Source organism: Geospiza fortis, unplaced genomic scaffold (genome assembly GCF_000277835.1).
Source record: "Geospiza fortis unplaced genomic scaffold, GeoFor_1.0 scaffold557, whole genome shotgun sequence".
NCBI lineage: Eukaryota > Metazoa > Chordata > Aves > Passeriformes > Thraupidae > Geospiza > Geospiza fortis.
Genome location: NW_005054526.1, coordinates 144,356 through 166,217, shown reverse-complemented (window position 1 = coordinate 166,217; position 21,862 = coordinate 144,356). Strand labels below are relative to the sequence as shown.

The 21,862-nt window shown below is 37.6% G+C and overlaps 1 protein-coding gene across 2 annotated transcripts in view; it reads right to left on the bottom strand.

Moving 5' to 3' along the window:
• MAST4 (microtubule associated serine/threonine kinase family member 4) overlaps positions 1-21,862 on the bottom strand; it is a 213,752-nt gene that overhangs the window by 179,074 nt on the left and 12,816 nt on the right. For both annotated transcript variants that reach the window (XM_031063748.1, XM_031063747.1), the window contains exon 2: positions 17,426-17,547. In XM_031063748.1, the coding sequence (XP_030919608.1) occupies positions 17,426-17,547 (122 nt within the window). The remainder of the gene's footprint in view (positions 1-17,425; positions 17,548-21,862) is intronic.

Genomic DNA, 21,862 nt, shown 5'->3' with positions numbered 1-21,862 from the left:
AGAGGACGGATTGTCTCAGGGGTGCAGGCACCGCGGCCAGCAGGTCCGGCTGTGACCTTGGGCTTGTCGCCCGAGGACCTCTCATCGGCTCAGCTGACCCGACCGGTGCAAGGAAAACTCGTCTCCGTCAAAAACTAGGTGCTAGATCCTTAAAGGTTATGTCTGAAAGCACAGATTTTAAGGAGGAAAACGGCAGTGGGAGTTTTCGTATCTTCCAAGCTGCTGGTTAAACAGATCACTGATTTATTTTTTTTCCCTCTCAAAGGCTGTCACCATATTATTAGCTATTCACCCATTAACAGTCTAAGATGAGGCTACGACAATCACACTCTTAAATCTAGTATGAAAAAGAAATATTGATTTCGTGTCATATTGCATCATTTTGAGAAGTAGTCCACGTACATTCCACAGTAGTAAAACCTGCCAGGAGCAAAGGCATTTAGAACAAAAAAAAAATGAAGGATTGCTGAAAGGATAACACTGAGCAGTAACAGCTTATCTGAAGAACAGAGAAAGAAAAGGCTGCTGTATTCCCTGCCCCCAACCCTCAACTCTTCTTCATGCAACTGAAATGCATTAAAGTTATTGTTTTACACTTGTTACAATTAAAAAATATATAATTTCTGCTATTAAGCTACATTTCTCAGATACTTCCAACTGTATCATTCTAAAAAGCAGTCAATTTTTATCTAAATTACACAGTGACATTAACTGACTTTCTTCTTCTCTGTCCCTCCATGTCTCCAGCTCCAAATGCATCCATCACATTTGGTCAATGGCTTAAAATTCAGCCACCACAGACTTCAGGTACAGGATTAGAGCAGTACTTTAGTTAAGAAACAAGACACTCATACTGACCAAAACTCTGGTTCCACAAGAGGGAGACAAGGAAACTCAAACAGACTGAGAGATTTACAAATCTGTAGGCCAGAAGGGGATATGCAACCATCCTGCCTTCCTCTGTAACAAATGCTACTCATCCCTCCTGAATTCATTTTTCAAGAGTAGTATCTCTAAGCAGCATGCTGACCCTAGTGAAAACTTTTTTGCTTTACAGAATCAAACTGAAAAGTGACTAGATCCCCTCACCTGCTTAAAACAGAGGGGAAAAAATGTTACATTATCTCCTCTGGATTCCACCCAATATCCCTGTTTTCCCTTTTCCATTTCAGTGTCCTCTTCCTTCTTCTTATAACATTTTAAAAATTTGTCCCAATCATTTGCATCCATGTTGTCCTCACATAGGATCTCTTCTGTGTTTGTGTTTCCAAAAAAAACACAGGCAAATGAATGACAATTTAAATGCTGTTGCATGCTTCCAGTAAGGGTGGCAAAAATTAATTAACCAAAGACTGTGAAATTTCAAGGATGAGAGGCAAAATCTTACCATTTGTCTCTCATGACACACTGCAAGTTTCAGCTGCAAGGTTGTTTGCATTTTTACACCCAATCTTTATACACATTGCACAAGTTTTATTTTAATCACTGAAATGAAAAATCTCTCAACACTGAATTTATCAGTTCCTTTAAAGGTAAATAATACTGAAGTACTGAAGCCATCATTTCAGGGTAACTGTGTATTTAACTGTGTATGTATGAATTAAAAGTACCCATGCCATCTAGCTCAGAGGTCAGTACTGGCACAACAGTATAACAAAGTCGTACCAAGTAACGTGTCACTGACAGGCAGAGATGCAAAAAGTCCACAGTCTAACAAAACCCCTCAAGTATCACTGAAGCTATAATTTCATAGCAGAACAATTTACAGAAGGAATATAGGCAGACAAAGAGCAGAGATGTACACGCACAAAGAAACTATCCAACTACAGAGTGCAAGTGTAACATGTTTTGCAATATGCTGAAGGTCACTGGTACAGCTACCTAAGTAATACTGGAAGGCAGAAGAATGAAACAAAGAGAAGACTGCCTTCCAGTGGAAGATGAGATAAATCCCAAATAGAAGAGTATAAAACTATCTTTCAGTGAGAAGTGCATTCACTATCAATTCTATAAGTGGCATTTTCCTAGGCTTATGCTGCATTTTATAAAGGTGTACTGGAAGAAACTGAAAGGCAGATGTTTGCACATAAAAAGGAAAGCATCCACTTAATTTTCTCACAATTTATTAATATCTTTAGTTATTGCCAAAAGTGCATCTTCACGTTTAAAAATGCATATAGCATAGTTTTTTCTGGACGCTTTCATTATTTTCAGACTATAATATCAGTTATATTCACCATCAAAACCATGGCAGGTAAGACTGTGGTATATAAGAATTTGTGTTTTAGAAGAAAAATCCATGCTCTTTGAAATGTTTAATATAATTATCCTAATATTCATATATATGAAATACAGCAAAATACCTCACATATACTTTCACATCACTTGCAGCAGAAAGGCTTAATTCAGTTGTACATGCACCACAAAATAAAATGTGTACAGCAAATGAAAAAACTTTTTTTCCTTCCCCCCATCAGGGAAGGCAAAATCATTTTAGGACAACAGTAATCAACCTCCAATTTTGCCAAATTTTTTTCTCCCCTATAAATGAAGCATTTGACCTGATTAAATGTGAAGGATGTTTCAGAATTAATTTAGACACATACTTCTAAGCCCATGTTTATTTAAAGCTGCAAAGAAACATGGTAGAAGATAGTTTTCAGGACAATTACATAAATCTATTAAGTTTTTATCTTCATTCAACTGCCACTTTTTTGCATTAATCATAAAGCTTCACTTTAAAAATAATACTGATTGACAAAACAAGAAAATTTAGAAATCGCTGTAATTACTGAAATCAGCCAATCAACCAGATAAAACCTAAGCATGCAAAACTATATATGAATATGTAACTAGAGTTTTACAATGCAGATTTAATTTAAATTTAATTTTATGCATACACATATCCCATGTGTGGCTGCCACTCTCATACTACACATGGTGGTAGCATATGATAAATCATATTAATTATGCACCATGAAAAAACTCATTTGCACTCTGCCCCTAAATCTATCTCTGTCAGGGCTATTTCCTATACCTTAAATATTCTACAGCATCCAGTCACCATCACTGAGTTTTAAAAATAATTATTTTCTTCCTAAATGTGAGAATTCATATGCTTAGAATAGATAACAAGCAATGAAATAATTGCCTTATATTCTGATAACCTGCTACCCAAAATAACAGGAACTTTTCTCCAGCACAGGTAAAAAGGGAGCTTTTCATCGTATTTTTGTCCACTGATAAGCTATTCAACTAACTTACTAGGAAAATTAAAGTATTTCAACTGCCATAATTTCACAAGTCAAGGTAAGTGAACTACAACTACAGATACCTGGAACTGATTAACATTAATTCTTATACAGCCTTTTTCTAAGCACATTAGAGACGAGAGAACTATTAGAGTATACCATAGCATGTTCCCCTGGATGTTGTAGTTACAATGGGTTTGAAACAAACTCCTGCAAACACTGTTTTTATGGTTTTGAATGGAGAGCAGCCCCACAGTAATGGACCTGGGGGCCATGGCAGGCTGAACATGAGCCAGCAGTGCCCTGGCAGCCAGGAGGGCCACCCGTGTCCTGTGGGCATCAGGGACAGCATCACCAGCCAGGCAAGGGAGGGGATTGTCCTGCTCTGCTCTGCACTGGGGCAGCCTCACCTCGAGTGCTGGGGGCACTTCTGGGTGCTCCAGTGTAAGAAGGACAGAATGCCATTAGAGAGTGTCCAAAAGAGGGCAACAAAGACGGTGAAGAGTATGGAGGGAAAGCCAGAGCAGCTGAGGTCACTTGGTCTGTTCAGCCTGGAGGAGACTGAGGAGAGAGTCTACAATATCCTCACAAGTGGAAGCAGAGGGACAAGTACTGATCTCTTCAGTCTCAAGACCAGTGACAGGACTTGAGAAAAAGGCACGAAGCTGTCAGGGAGGGTTTAATTTGGATATTAGAAAAAGTTTCTTCACCCAGAGGGTGGCTGGGCACTGGAACAGTAACCCCAGGAAAGCGGTCACAGCACCAGCCTGACAGAGTTTGGACAATGCACTCAGGCACATGGTGTGAATCTTGGGGTGTCCTGCACAAGATCAGGAATTGGATTCAATTATCCTTGTGTGTCCCTTCCCAGACGTGTGATTCTGTGCTTCTGTAGTAGTTTAAAGAATAAACTGTCAAGGGAAGACAACATTACAGTTCCACAAAGGAGCTCAAGTTTATTTTTCTGATGGTCACAAAAGAAATTGAGCCACATTTGTGTTCCACAATCATACTCTGCATATGATTAAGAAATAATCTAGATAACATTCCTGTTCTGTAGTATTCTGAAAACAGTTTCAGTTCCTAAAGGAATTTTACACTGAGTATTTACACTGAATTTTAAACACCCTATTCAGACACAGTACTTTTTTTTTTCTATTACACACACACAAAAAAAAAAAAACCCAAAAACATCACCAGAAGTTTTCAACTGTCCCATACATATATATCCACACCAAACCATCCATACTGTCACTCCAAAATGCTTTGGGGAAAAGGGATTTCATTAGAATCTTAATGGATACCAGATCATCATCACAGGATGTCTCAGAAGCATGAAAGCAAAATCCATGTGTGGTGCTGGGAGATGGGAGACAAGCATATATTTTTTTAATCGATCTGATAGAAGAGAAACAAAAGGGAAGTGAAACAAAATGAAGATTACCTTTAAAGAATTTTATACTTAAGCCATCTTAAGTAAATCAAAGGATTATAGTGTGACTCTGTACTTCTACACAACCCATGAGTTTTCTTTAATGCAATGTTTTTAATGTTATCTGAGGAGAAAAGGGTTATGGAAACAATTCTATCCATCTGCCTCTTGTTCCTTCAAGTTTTGGAAGTTTTGTTATCTGTGAACTGTCACTGAAATTGGCTACAGCACCAGAAGTGAGACATTTAATCAAAATTAGCAGCAAAAATTGACAGACCAACACTTAACACCGTCACTGAGATAAGCGACGCTGAAATCTGCCCGAAGCCACAGATACCTTCTCAGTCTGTACATCTAGACTAGAAAACAGAACTGTAGCTCTGCAATTTATTTTTCAAGAATTTTCTCATATAACCACAGGAAAGGTTGTTGTTTCAGTATTAACAGGAAAGTGTATTTAAGATATTCAGTCAGTGCAGGAATATAGGCCAGCTTAATCACAAACTACTTGAACAGGGTAATGAAAATCCACCACTCAGTTTTCATTATTTCTTTTCCAAGACTTTATTTACCCATAGAAGCTATGCAATGATATAACATGAAGCTGCACATTGCTTTAAGAAATTAAGAAAGGAATTCTCACACTTTAGAATGTTAGGAGCTAAAGTTGCCGTGTCTAAATTTCAGATTGATAAAGCAAATTTATTAATAATTAGTAACATACATTGAAATTCTGAGAAACTAATGAATTTAACAGAATCAAGTTACATCCCCAATATCACAATCAACTGCTAAAAAGGCCCAGTAATTCATATACAATTTTAGACACTGCGACCAATACATATTTTGACTATTTAAAGTGGAAAGGTTACAATATTTCATCTATATAGCCATTGCTGCTCCTGTATACATTTGCCTAATGTCCCTTCTGAGGGCCTACAAAAAGTACAGAATAAATGCTCCATGTGAAACCAACAGCTCCCTTCCAGGGTGTAACATGTTAACCCACTACTTCCCAGAAGAAAACACATATGCTCCACCAGCCAAATGTTTTCAAGGCACTTCTGAGTCCCCAGCTACAGCACTGAGAAGGCATTGCTGGCCCCACAATAAAACCATGAGTTCTCACCTGCTTTTTCCTCTATCCTCTTTCAGTATACAATCCTACCCACACACACAAAGTGCATTACTACATTTACATCTCTTCTATACTTCAGAAGTAAAGACTTTTGGGCAATAATCACTGCATGGATCGATAGAGCACAATTTAATTTGTGTTCCACTTCACCACATCACACAAACACACATTCAGGTAAGCCAGGCTGGCTTCCTGAGTGTCCAAGATCCACTCCAATTAAGTGCATCCATGTCTCCATTAGGAGACAGTTTATTATTCTCACTGTATATTACTAAGGATACAGATCACAAGCAGGGAAAATTCAAGATTCCTCAGTTAGTGAGACACTAATTCTCTTCTTCTAGTGCTGATAAACCTACACAACTTGCAAACAAGCAGGGAAAATGCAAGATTCCTCAGTTATCAAGACACTAATTCTCTTCTTCTAGAGCTGATAAACCTGATAAACTTGCAAACCACGATATGTGCAACAATTTATTACTTCTAAGGAAGTAGGGTTGCTGCTGTTTCTTAATAAAAGAAAACACTGCTGATTCTGCTACTGGTATTTTAAGGTTCTTGAAAATAAAGTACTTTATCCCATGAAAGCAGGGCTGCCTTGCCAACAGTCCCCATTACGCACGCAGGTACACACCGGGTCCTCTGCCACCTGCCGGACAAAATCCTCCTTGCATCAACTTGTTCTGGGCTCACTCACTCGGAGGGGCTGATTTGTTACCTCATGTAATCAATCCCTCATAAAAATATTACAGGAAAAAATAACTTCTGCAGAAGAAAACCAATTTTTCAAACAAGTTACTTAAAGAAGTCAACCAATTCCTCTTTCAGTGACAGAACATATACAAGAAAACAGTTCACAACAGACATGCCAGCTTCATCCATTTTGCCTTTTCCATCAAATACTGTGTGTGTTACTCCATCAAAAGGCATAGCTAGATCGTCAATTTAAAAAAGGCAGTCAGCCCTCCAATTCTCTACATCTTCCATAATTACACAATAACATAAAATAAATTTCTTTCTGAAAAGACAAGCACATCATGAGTACAGTCTGAATCTCTCATGGGTCTCCCTTCAGCAAGAACTGAAATACGCATATAATGTTCTCTCTTTTTTTCAAAAATTGCTGAACTATTTGTCTCAGTATCTCCCCAAAAAAACCTAACATCAAACATACAGAAGCTACGCCATTTTTAATCTTAGAATTTGTAGTGCCACACATATAGCTATGTTTTCAGAGAACAAATAAAAACCCCTCTGAGCTGAGGCTTTTCTAACAATCAGCTCAGTGGAATATTTCATATGTTGTAAATGGAAAAGGAAACAGATTCTTTAAAAAATCTCATGGCAAAACAGAAATAGCAATTACATTCAGAATAATACCTGTTAGACATTTAGAAGTTTGATTCTCAAGTGAAATCAGTAGCAGGCAAGTTCCACTCCAACCAAAATAATCAAACTTTGGCAAGGTTTCAGTTCCTGTTCTGAGATCACTCGGAACAATGATGCATCTAGACTCCTTTACTTTGATGTCCCATTTTCCTTTTTAAAAGTATTTAATCTCAACACTTGCAATAATGCAGTGTTTTCTCAATGAGATAATATATTAATGTACTTTCTCATAAGGACACATAATTTTTCTTAGCGTGTTTTGGCTGTTTCTTCCACTATAAGATTCAATACTTTCCACTATACATGGTCCAGCTGCTTCACAAAAACACTCTCCTTCATTAGAGAGCCTTTCAACATTCAAATTAATTCAGAAGATAGTTTACGTTGCTGAAGTCTTGACTCCCTATGGACAGAAGTTCCATTACAAATCAGCAAAGTAAGGAAGTCTGGAATAAAAGGGAATGTTGTCCTAATGATCCCTAGTTGCAATCCCATATTTAATAGGTAGAAGACATATAACAAGCATACCAAAAAGATTCATTCACAATTACAATTTTCTGGAAAAGCAACTTCATGCTAGGAATGTTTGTTCAGCCTATGCTGTTACTGGAAAGAAAAATTTTTATGAGAATAATGAAATACACTGAGATCCAACTTCACTGTAGGCTAGTTCTCTTACTTAACATGATTTTTTCTCCCTCATTTACAGCAGGCAATCTCATAATTCAACTTCGTTTCTTACCACCTTCATCCTCTCTCAAATAGACAACTCAACAGATAGCAAAAGAAATCTGTGATCAGCCAAGTATATATTATTACTATGAAATTATTCCATGCTTACAAAGCCAACCATAATTTCTGAATTTAACTGACCAAATACTAAGTATGTTCCACTGCACCACATAATTGCAGCTATTTCGCAACGATCAAGAGGTTAAATGCATCCATGAGAGAGTAGCAGTTAACCAATCTCCTGCTGATTACTATATCTTTTACTCAAGTGACACTGGGTCAATTTGAGCACTTACCTAGTTTCTTAATCTCCACAACACTATGAAAGAAAATTCTTAACAGACGCAATGATCTTACTGTACTATGACTTTATTAAAAATCTGATTAAATTGGATAGAGACATATGCACCACAATTGGGCATACTATGATAAAAGGAAAAAAAACCCCAAACAATACTTTCTAGCTTTACTGAGGTGACAACAGATTTGATGCTAAAAATAATCAGTCCATTGTGGCAGGGTATAGAAGAGATAAGCAAATGCGATGACTGCATCACACCAGTGAAGCCAGAACAATTTAAATCACCATTTTCCAGAACAAGGGAGAGACTGCAAGAATACTAACAGGTAAGGTATGGTAAAAAATACCAAAGTCCACATTCCCACCTGCCCCCACAGGACAAAAGTGCATTTTACAGTAACACATCTGGTTTCACGTGAACATACAAGAAAGTATGACTAAAAACCAGAGTTACGAATACCCAGCAGCATGTGTCAACCCACTTAAAGTTTCAGGTCAGTAAAACAGCAGTTGCTTTTAAACCTAAAACTGTAAGAGATCAGAAGCAGCAATGCACCATCCAACACAAAAGTACTCTGTTGTGTGTTCAGAAAAATTCTTGCTAGATACCTTTGCTTTGCAGAACTCAAAAAACACTAACTAAATAAATAAATGTGGAGCAATGTTCATTCCCACCAGAGATCTGGAAAAACTACATTTCCCCACCCTGCTCCAGTGCCTGTAAGTCAGCAGTGTCATTCAACTCAGTTTGAGTCTCTTTGTTTTGAGACTTACAGCTATCATCAGAACCATGGGAGTACTTCAGCTTGAGGAATGAGAGATATCGTTTCAAAACTGTCTGCTTCCATCCTCTGCTACATTACAGTCACTTTGCAAGTACCACAGGCATAACATGTCAGCTTACAGGAAGGAAAATAAAAATGTTAACCAATTTAGAATTGTGCCCTATTTCGTTATCCTTTAATATCAGGCTGCTGCCCCACAGCAAAAAAAAATTAGCAGAAAGGAATACATCTCATCAGCTTCCAAACAATCCCATCATTTTAGGCCAAACTTTACTAGTAACTTCAAAGAATTTTAGTATTTGCATTTTTGTTAACTGAAACTGCAAAACAGGGATCAAGTTTTATAGCAGTAGCAGCACTAGCAATAAAGTTTTTACAATGCTAAAAACTAAGTTTCTTAACAATATAGAGCATTGCTATTAAAATTCAGGTCAGTGGAACAGTATCTTGTCCTCTACCCCTTTTTTTTTTTTTTTAATTAATCAACCTATTCTAATTATGCATGAGTACCAAATTCCTAAGACTGCTAAGAACAGTCAAAGACATTGCAATTGCCTTATAAAAACACCAAAAAATACCCTAACCTACTACACTTACCCACACCACACAGGAAACTCTCACTTTGAGGTTACAAGACCTCTCACTTCAGACCCTGAACGCAGACAGAAGTAGACAGCAGTTTTCGTATACTCATCACATTATTCCCCATGCCGACTTTATCTCAGTTTATTTTAAAGACAGAGCTGTGATTGAAATTAGTTTAAACTTCCATTATGTACTTCTGAGACTGCAAATCAGACCAATCAAATTAGATTCGTACATGAGCACAGAACTCCTCAAGCAAAGGAAGATCTCCTTGTTGTTTACTATTTTCTCATCAAATGTTACAAACTGTAGATGTATCAGTGTTTCAATTAATATGCTAACTGACAGACAATGAATTCACAATAGTCTGCTTTTTGTGACCAGAGGGATCAGAAGACAGCATGGAACCCGAGACAGTATTATGGTTAAATTTTCCTCAATCCTTCCAAATGTCAGTCATTCTTCCAGTTTCTTCCCGCTCTGCACGTCCTTTCCAACCTCTTTATCCCCCTTCCATTTCCACATGTATAAAACTTCTAAGGAGCTCCAGAACCTTTTGGTCTAAGGCCAAAGAAGTTCACCATATTCTTGAGTTTTATCTCTTGTTAATCACAGGTTATCATTTTGCGCAGTTATCCCCTAAGTCCAACAACAAGCCGAGAAAGTTTTATTCCCAGAAAGGCATTTAAACTTCAAACACTATAAATGATTACACATTGATTTCTTCTGGTTATATAGCTTTCTGTGAAACACCACTACTCCTTTGTCTCTCATGGGGCAAATTCTACCTGGGTGAAAAGTTCACAGCCTCACTTTGGTAACACTTCCCACTTTTCCCACTTTCTAAGTGATAGTGGCAACACAATTCTAGATGACATTTTAAGATAACCATCACTAACACCATACACAGGCAACTCAAATATTACAGCAGACAAGAATAAGCCCTTATTCAGAGCCACTACTAACACAGTCAGAAGCTTCAGTTCCAGAGGTGATGCACTATATTTAACCTAGCTTACTGATCTCAACCGTGTGGGTCCTACACTAGAAGAACAGAGACATCCTCAGCTGACAAAAATTTGAACAGCCCTAGATTCTTGATTACCTAAAACTAGAAACTGGTCCCAGTGAGCCTTTTCACCATTCAGTCTCTCATGAAGGAAGAAGACTATTATATGGGACATAAGGAAAACACAAGCATGGTACTCAAGCAAAACAGGGATGACCTGCTTAGCTCCTACATGTATTTGTTTTCTACTCATTCTGTACCATTAGCAGCATACAGAAGAGGCTTATACCTACATTCACCTCTAATAAACGGTGCAGTATCTCCTTTCAGTTCTCTCTCATGCTCACTACATCCTGACAGCTGGAATGTAACTGAGGCTGATGGGAAGTGACCTATTTCACCACAAAGGGGGTATTTTTGAAAAACACACTGCATATGCTTACAGGACTTTTTAACCTAGGATAGTCTTCTCTGAGAGATTATTATTTTACTTACTTTTCCCATTATTCTTTAACTAATGATAATTTGCAGCACAAAGAAGCTGTGTTCTCAATTATGAGAAATCACAAGCTTTCTCTGGGAGAAATGTTGACCCCAGCCATCACTACATCTGTATTTTATCCACACCCAAGAACAAGCAAGAAAGTATAAGAATTAATAAAGCCACTAATTTTAAACAGATGACTTAGGAAAGGATTCAGTATCTAGAATTCTGTCAAGCAGCTGAATCTACAGTTTTGTTGTAAATTCAAGTACACCATGACTATTTTGAAAACAATGATAGAGCCAAGTAGAGATATACTTGTATTTATGGAAGAGACTACCCAGTCACCAACTTCTTGCATCAGCTCGTCAAAGTATTGTAATTTCACACCTCTGGACCAGGTCTACTCTGGCCTTTTGTTGTGTACAAATACAAAGCATATAGGCATTTCTATGAAGATGTATTCACCTCTCTCTTGCTACTACTAAATTAGATCTATCTACTGAATTAGAACTGCAATTAAGTATTTGTTAAAAGGCAAATAGAAAGAAATATGAAAGCAAATACGTATTCACGGGTAAGGAATAAATGGAATAAAGTACACAAGGGAGAACAGCTCTCTAGTCTTAAAAGTTAGAAGCAATTGAAGTACAGAAAACCTGCTATCATTACTTGACAATTTTAGCACTTCATAGGAATAAAGACCTCACATTTTAAAAAGATTTTCAGTAATTACTCTTAGATGTTAAGATTATTTTATGTTAAATAAGAATATAGTTTCCAGCTTTATACAGTGGTTTAGCATTCAAGCTATTTCCTCAGTTCAGACTCTGTGTTTCTGAAGTCCAGCTAACTATTTTGGGAAGATTAGAGATAACAAACCAAGACTGGCTACTTTGGCAATTTCTATTATATAGTTTTTGTGCTTCTCACAAGTGCCATCCTTGTACTTGCGCTGCATTAACTGTCAGAGTATTAATTACCTGCTCACACTTAAGCACTGAAAACGTGAATCCCTGGACAGGAAGAACTAAAACTTAAAGAAACCCAAATTTCACATGCAGTTCCCTTTTGCTGTCAAGGAAGTTTACTTTAAAATAAGTTCAGCTACACCTGATATTCATTATATAAAACTGAACACAGACAACTGGTGATTTGAAAAATTTCCTACAATTCCAGAATAAAACATTTAAATAAAAGCCTTTTTTAAATTACATGGGTTGGCTAAGCACAATTGATACTGTCATTCACTTATCTAACCAATTAGCACTTCTAAAGAATGTATTTTATTTGTTCGCTATCATTTATTATCTATGCAGTAATTTTGCAGCTTCTCAGACAACAAATGGCTGTCTTACATCTGGGAAACAACACAAAAGGGTGTTGGTGTGCTGTTTGAATACATGCAATTACTGGTAGTTAAGTTCTAATTAGCATAATTAGTTTTGAAACAGTTCCCATAATAACTGTCAACATTATGTCAATTTAGCTGAAGTTAATGGCATATTTAACAAAGACACACTTACTCATTTTCAGTATTATACTATTAAAAAGAAAGGAAGAGGGAAAGCTCTTTCTGAAGAAGTAGAACTGTTTTTCATAGATATTGGACATTTCTTATGTTTCTTCCTTTCAGCAATCCAACTTATAAACAAGCACTTTATATAATTAGCCCCCTCCAGTTTCCATAAGACCATTCTTACAAATTAACACTGATAAAATGGAAATAAAAAGCAACCAAAGTACAGATATTTGCAAATTCAGTCTTCTGTCATTTTGAGGAAGGCAGTTTGTGGGGGAATGCCTGTTTTGGAGGGGGAAGAAATCAAGAGATAAACCCTGTAAAACGTAAAGTAAGTAATTTGCTAAAAAGTAGCAAATGTTTCCAGTCATACCTAGACAAAACATCCCTTCACTGCTTAGTAGAAAAGGGCATAAGCCATTCACAAAGGCCAGTTTTACTGCTTTTCTAGTTTTGATGTTTCTAGAAATTATTTCTAAGTACTAAAAGATGATCCATTATTAAACCAACAGTTATTTCATTGGCATCTTTCACATTTCCATGAGGAAACCATATGCTTTTCAGAGTCTAATCTACTTCATGCTGTATACTCATCTCAGACAACAGAAGGAATAGCCAACCTAAGCTCAATACTTGCCATAAAGCTGAAATAACACATCCAGTCTTGACTGAATTTAAAAGCCAAGTGTATTACAATCTACATGTTTCATTTGAGGATCTTTATTATAGTATTTTTATTACGTGAATATTTCATAGAGCAAGTTACCATAAAGTACTCATGAAATATGCTCTCTCAGAAAGCTCTCTGGACCGTGAGAAACATTTCATGTGACACAAAGGATTTTTTTAATTTATATAAATCAGATAAACAAAATGAAAGACTGCCTGCTCCTTAAAGTAAGAGATTATTATTTTTTTTAATTAGCGAAAAAAAAACCATACAGCCGAACAAGCAATAAATCAATAAAGTCTGTAGTAACAGGAGTTTACAGTAAATGATGACAAAGCCAAATATGAAAAATTTTTCCCAATTAATTTGTGCAAATTAATTTCCTTTCATCTACCCACTTATCATTATGTATCATAGACACTTTAGGCTTCTATTGTTTTTATATATGAACCTAACTAGAAAATGTTAAAATCAAGAATTTCATTCAATTTGTGTCCCACAAAATACCTTTATGCCAATAAAACAGTAATTAATTGCTCAATTTCAGACTTGTTACCATAACTTTAAGCATATCAGCTTATTACAATGAGAACTTAACAAAATTGCCTTTATTTCAATTTATTTTGAAGCATTTTCCAAAAATTCCTCTCAGTAATAAATGGAAAAGTCAAAACAGTAAGTCTACAAATTATATTTCAAAATATTTATGGAGTGGCAGGGGACTGGTAGAGAACAGGAAGAAGACCCCTAAACTTTGGACACTGAATGAGGCAGCAACTTCATGTTAATTCCAAACCCATCCTACCCTGAAAAGATGCCTGAAGTCAAGTGAGATGACTGACAGCCTACAGTGCAAGGAATGAGATAAACTAGCTCTACTACACTTTTCCTACACTCCTGCAAAACTCAGCATTGAGATGCACACACTGAATTGCCTTCCAGAAGCAACTATTACTGACCATGGAGAGGAAGAGACCAACCAGACCAACACGACCCATAAAAACATCCTAAAGCAGAACCACTCCTCAACTCAGCTTTCCCTTTCTATTCAGCATTGAAGACATTCCGCATCATTTTCCTAATGTTTTGAAGTCCACACCAAGTCTCTGTGCAGAGTCCCATTGTCTGTGTCACCACCAGAGAACTGTCTGTCATGGACAGTTCAAAATGCTCATGACAGAAACTGAAGAGTAGCACAACTCTGACTGAGCTGCCTCTGAACTGTCGGGAGACCTCAATGCAGTCACAACTTCCTCATGAGGGCAAGAGGAGGGGCAGGCACTGATCTCTTATCTCTGGTGCCCAGTGACAGAACCCAAGAGATTGGCCTGAAGTTCTAACAGGGGAGGTTTAGATTGGACATTAGCAAAAGTTGCTTCACCCAGAGAATTGCTGGGCACTGGAATAGGCTCCCCAGGGAAGTGGTGACAGCACCAGCCTGACAGAGTTCAAGAAGCATTTGGACAATGCTCTCAAGCACATGGTGTGATTTATGGGGTTGTTCCCTGCAGGGCCAAGAGCTAGACTTTATGATCCTTTTGGGTCCCTTCCAACTCAGATTATTCCATGATTCTGTGAATTAAGGGTCCACATCAAATCCAATACACTACCCACTCATCACAAAATCAGCCTTCTCCTATACATCTTTAAACCAGCTCTGCGGGTCTACACAGAAAGTCTATTTTTAATTTATAGTACAACTGCTTATACTACAGGAGGGAATCATGCATAGCTATTGAACTGTACCTAAAGCAACAACCTGCAGCCCATTTTTAATCAATATTCTGTAAAAAAAAAATCTATCATTTCCCATGGAAAGGTTTTACACCCGTGAACCAGTGCGAGATTTTGTGAATTTTTAATACATTATTGACACAACAAGAAAAAAAATTTACACTTTTTGTACCCTGTTTGCAACTGCACTAAGCACTAGCATGTATCTTTGACCTGTTCACTTGTTATTCTTGTCTGTATCGGCTCATAATCACTACTCAGTCAGATCCATATCAGCTGAGTATCAACCAAGTGAGAATGACTGGGTCTGGTAAAAGAACTAATAACAGGTTAATTGTTTTTCAGATGAGCAAGGCAATACATTTAAAGTAATTTCAACTCAAGACTGTGACCAGCTACATGAAAATTCTTCATAAAAATCACTTTTACATAAGAGTAAACTCTCTCCTAAGCATGATTAAAAGTAAAAGCTCCAATTACTAGAATCTAACAATAGGCCTCCCAAATTCAACTCTCCCAAATTCAATCAAATCATGGAATCAAGTGGAAAAGAAAAGTACGCAAGGAGAGGGAGTGATCCCTAACTTATAGCCCCTTTTAAGCAAAGACCAAAGTCCTTCAAAAGCCTGACAGCAAAATATTTGTCAAAGGAGGCTTAAGAAGAGCTCTGCCTATGTGACACTAACATTAACCTCCTTAGGACACAAGTCTGATCAGCAGTTCCAGATAAGAAATAAGCACTTCTGAGAAACCTGCACCTCCACCCTGCACACAATCTGCTCAGATCTGCTTAGACGGTTCTTGCCTGCTTTTGCATCAGCATGAAAGAAACTGCAGTCAGGCACAGATGAAAGATGTGGAGAGACAGGAAGGAAGAAGCCTGTGGCAGACAGATATGCCATAAAACTATATAGGTGATGAGTTAAAGGGCCTTAAGGAAGGAAGGCTCACTGAATTTTTCATTAGTCTACTGTTTTATGACCATTTAAAGTAAAAAAAAAAGTCATTATTGTCAAAATGGTGCTGCATCTTCCTCTTCCTCTAGTTTAAGCATCACAGCACAACAAAAACACAATATTGCTAGCAGCATGCCCCCTAAAAGTCGTGCAGATAGAAACAGACCATCAAACAGCAACACAGCCCTTTTTAAATTCAGTTAATGTGGAAGAAATAATTTTTTATTCCCAAATACAGAAAAGAAGAAAGAATGTGGGTTTAATGCAATTTAAATTCATTTCTGACCATTCGTCTACTTTCTTTTTCATTTCAATTATACATAATCCAAATACTTCATTCACAAAATTCACAATTAACAATATTCATAGGTTGACATTTAATTCCCTGGAAAATATTAGGATTCAAAGCATAGAACTTCCAATAGAATTAAGTGTTTGCAGTCAGTGTGGAGTCCAAAAAGCCGTATCTGCCCTAAAGAGCCATAAACAGCAGCACTACCACCACCAAGCAGAAGGCAAGATTAGATTTTTAAGTCAAGATTTGTTGCATTTGAAGCGAAATACTACTTCAGACAGATCATGGAGAAAACAGCCATCGACCTATCAATAACATATGAGAGTCATGACGATATCTCTTCAACATTGGCTGACCATAGCTGCCTTCAACCTGAATATTATGTTCAAAAAAAATTTTTAAAAAATCACAAAATAAGCTTCTCCTAGAAAGTAGATATGGATCAACCAAGTTTTAATGACCAGCTAAAGGGAAGCAACAGGGGAGGCAAAGCATTAATAATTTTTTTCTTTCTTTATACAAGCAACATCTTACCACAACTCTTTCAAGAAAAGTATAAGCTAGTACACAGGGCCCTGCATTAAATTCCAACACTTCTTAAGATATTAATACACAGAAACACAAAGCATGAAACAGATGCTTGAAACCAAAAAGCTGAAAGGTCAAGTGTATGATGCATCTCTGCCCCTTTCTCTTCCCTTATACTTTTATCCAAAAGACTTCATTAAACTCTTGCTTCACACATCTGTGTCCTCATGAGGACTAAGTACTTTCAGAAGGGGAAAGAGACATTGATAGAAAAGAATGCTCAGGAGAAAGGACAGTTGCCTTCTACAGCATGCCTTTTTTTAAGGAAAGAAACAATTTAAATGCAAGCAGCTATATTAATGCAACATTCAGCTCAGGCTTTATGCAAAATACAGTAACCCAATTCAGAGTTACTGCTACCATAAATGTTATTCAGCCACACTCAACATATTAAGTAAAGTTGTGTGTAGGTAAGCAATAAGTACTTAAAAAATGCAGTGTAAGGAGAAGAGATTGGTCTGGAAATAGACTTTGGTTTGATCCCCACCCTCCCACCAAGAGACACAGAGATAAAATTTTTTGGTACATTTCTAGCATTGAAAAAAGTTACTCACCAAACTAGCAGTGAGTGAAGGTGCTGACTGTCCAAATGTTTGGTAGCGCATCCGAACAAGATTAGTGGTTTCTACAGGTTGCCACAGCTGCTGTCCAGTTGCACTGGGAAGCAAATATTTGCCTGTCAAGTTCAGAAAGAGTGAGTTAAAATATGAGATGTTGCAGTTAGGCAATGCAATGGATGGCTTACTGTAACACTCCTCCCATTGGGAAACATCATTCACTGCAGCCCTGACCAGAGCTGATTCCCCCAGAATTCCTGCCATTCACTTGCTAGTCCTTCACATCATCCTTCCACTAGATACAGTTCTCTGTTCTCAAAACTGTATCTTTTTCCTACATAGAAACATATTTAAAGCAACGAGAGATGCAAACATCTAGAGTGCTAATTCTGAAACTTAAACTCTGAAAGCTAGTCAAAAATGAAAACAAGAAAAATATATTAAGAAATATTCCTCTATTTTCCCCTTGAAGGAATAAGGTTCCAAGTCTGAAGGACAAATTGGAATAAGACACTTACCACACGGACAATTACACAATTTTGTGTGTGAGGACTATTCTGCTTCTATTCCAGAATTCATCATAATCTACGTAATTTGTACCACTCAATTCCTAAGGCTCTTCATCCAGTGTCCCAAGGGGAGATGACCAAGGTGCAGGCCAGTCATTCCTTAGGAGTGCTCACGGGCTCTCAGTGCCCGTGCTCTCTGCTCAGAGGTGTCACTTGGCTGTGGGCAGGAAACCATGAGTCCAGGGCCACACAGGTCACAGGGCCACAGGGCCACACTCCCCATCACAGAGTGACACCACTCAGAATTGTCTCCCTACAGGTACTAATGAGGCAGACCACATCTCCAGCTCACGAAGCCTAAGCTACAAACTAGCAGCAAGGAGAATATTCAAGGAATTGTACTAAGATGACAAGCATGTATCAATACTGTTAATTTCTGCTTACTTTCAGCCACCGTCAATAAACAAGCTATATACTGGTCTTGGCAATATGTCCACCTTAAGTTCTTACTTATCTCTGCAAACTATGCAAAAGTGGAACAATCACATTACTAAAGCAACTGTCTTCTCTTGGAAGACCAACAAGCTGATGCAAAGCAACAATTCAGAATCTTATTTTTAATCAAATCTCAGTTTAAAAACACAATGCAAGATCTTGACTGAACAGATCAAATGAAAAACATCTCCAAACCACATGGGCTAAACATTTGTTTCCTGAAATCATTAAACCCCACCTCATTAATCTTGTCATCTAAGACAGCTATGCAGTGGCTATGTGCCTGACCACTGACACAGGGTGTGTACCCTGGTAAATCACCACAGGTTTGCCAAGAAATCAAAAGCCTCAGCTTCATCATTTTATTTTAACAGTAGATCCACAGAGAGCTGCTGAGGTCTCCGGGACTCTTTTGGAAGCTAGGAGTTCCCAAGCAGCAGCACAGGATAATCTTTTAACACTTTCCAATCAGTCTTCCAAATGTGCTATTGTTCTTTGTTACATTGGCAAAGCGGAACCCATAAATGCTTCTGCACCCAATTTGCTAACAGCCTGCCTGAGTCTAGAAGAAAAATGTACAACAAAGCTGCAGTTTCTTGCCCATTTATCCAGGATAACATTTCACAGAACTGGAAAACCTGAATTAACTTCCCATCTGCTCTCTCTGCTTCTTTACATTAAATTTTGGTTCCCTTTTTGCATAGGCTCCTATCATGCTCAACTAAAAAGGTGCCATAAAGAGCTTAAGGCACTGATTGCAATGTACACATCTTTGATATTCCATTTATGTCAATCCTCAAATATATCAGTGACATATGCAGTCAGGGAGAGCTTTATATCTATCACCTCAAAAGGTTAATTCCTTGTCATCTGGACAGAAAAAAGAGAATTAGGAAGTGACTGCAAAAAACTAAGTTATACAAACCTATTTAAATAGGTGTGTTTTACTTCTTTAATGCTTTCTACATAAAAAGAGGTCTATGAGTCTTCTTTCCTTCCTTTTTGACTCTACTTGTCAGACACTGGTAAGATGAAGTTCTCAGAGAAGGGTGAAATCAGACATTTCCTAGTGCTGCGATCCATAGGTTTCCAGACTTCCAGCAACATCCAGACAGCTCCAAACAAGCCATCATCAAAATGCTTCAGCAATATCTACTTTGTCAAGTAGACATACAATACATAAAGCATAACTCCTTCAGAAACTCTGTATTAATCCCCTCTAGAAGCCATAGGGAAAATTATGCCAAATAATTTTCAACTTCATCACTGTAGTGTAATATTAGGGCATTTTATCCTCACAGAAATCAATATTTGAAAAGCAGTAGGTCTTCACCTGATCCTTTCAAGAAAAGGTTCATTCTATTAAATTTTGCTCTAAAACTGGGGAACATCATCGCTCTTTGGTTAACAAGTGACTTTCTCAAAGGGTGCTGTGGTTTAGGAATGGTATTCCCAAGCTTAGTTTTCCCAGTAAAAAAAGGAAGTTGTAAACTGCTCCCCTCCCCCTCTAGTGGGACATACAAAAGGCAGAGATCAAGGATTGAGGTAAGGACTTTTAATGGAAACAGCAATGAGATAAGAAAATGAACAGCAACAGCAACAACACTAAAGACAAAAATGTAAACAAAGAGAGGGTTATTTACATGCAAAAATGCTCAGCGAGTCCAGGACAAGAAAAACCAATGGCAGACAGACCCCCTGCCCACCACACTTTCTCCGGGATCAGAAAGAAACCCTGAGAGAAAGAGACCCTTTCCCTTACCTCCCCAGCAACGAGATAGAAGGCAATGAGTAACATTTGGGTTTTGGCCTTGCCCACTCAGACAGCACATAGCAGCCAGAACTCTTAGGCTCAGCAACCCAGCAAGCTCAGCTGCCCTGGCAGCCAGGACTACAGCACACACCACCACACTCGGTACTGCAAAGAAAATTAATTCTGTCCTGGTCAGAACTAGGACACAGGGGGGTAAAACTAGTCTCAAAATCCACTATCAGACACTAGGCCCTTCCCAGACTGCAGTAATTTTCATTTCATATGAATCCCACTTGAGCTTCCCAAGAATGAAGATGGAAGGCTATCATTTGCATTTAGTACACAAATTAACATTGGTTTAAGTCAAAACAAGACAAAAAGGTTTAAATAACAAGACAATTTAGCCTAGAAGGAGAAAGATGTATGAGAAATAAGTGTTATTATTAATGCTTGTACTTACTTTTTGTGTAAATGTACACCAGATCCAAAATACGGAGAGCTAATATTGTCTGTACCTTATCAGTGCAGGGCATTCTAACAGCCACCTTTACTATATGCCCTTTACAGTAATCTATATTTTACTCTGTTTTTATCTTGCTCAGGCATCTGAAAGAAAGTCTAAGATATCTTGATACAGAGGCTAGAGGAGATGCAATCCTACACAACAACAGAATCTTGTACTAAGCCTTCCTTGAACTGTAATATTTTGCCTGACTCAGAAGAAAGCAGAGTGGATTTACTCAGTACTATAGAGTCAGTATCTCCACTGCAAGAATTCACCTAATATTTCATTATTTTTCCTGCACGATTAGCATCAAGAAATATTTAAAACAATGTTGGGGGTGTATCTGTTGAAAAGATAAATTAAGGCAGTAAACACTATCAAAATTACCCGTGAAATTGTGAGCATGTGTGATGCTGGAATTATCCCTCCTCCCATCTCTACCCCCAACAGAAGCCTTGAAGGTACCACAGTTTTCACAAAATACTGGAATTAAGGTAAGCAAACTGTCTAGAACTCCAATTCTTCTTTTCATAGTACACAGGCCTTTAAACACAGAAATGGCATACAAGAAATATGCCTTCTAAAGAGGCAAAATTAGCCAGGCCTTAGACAAAAAGATGGTAACAGATAAATTTCTTATCTGAGAACAGAGTTAACCTACTGCATTTAACCATTACATGATAAAACAGTCCCTGCCCAAAGTGAGTTAATCATCAACTCTCCCTCAATTCTTCCAAGAATAATAAAAAAGTTAAAAATCCCCTCATACTGTCCACTCCCCCTTTCCCTTGACTTTATAGCACTCCTACATTTTTTTGCTGTAGTTTCATTCATAATTGTATGCATTTTACTGCTTTTACATTTTCTTTGACAACGCTTGATTTTATACATATCCACACTTCCCCTTATTAAGTGATTTCAATGCCAGTATTACAGAAAAAATTGACCTGAAATACATTATTATTTTCACACTGCATTCATGTCTGCCTTCAAGCTTAATTCTCCAAGCAGCTGTTTTCCTTTTTAAGTGAACTGATTCATGAGGAATTCATGAGGGACTGAGAGGAAGGCTTCAACTCCACCATAACCCTTCCATCTTAATTCAGTATTCTGGCCCATATACAGCACAGAACACTGCCAGCATCCAGACCACTGATACACTGGCAGTAATG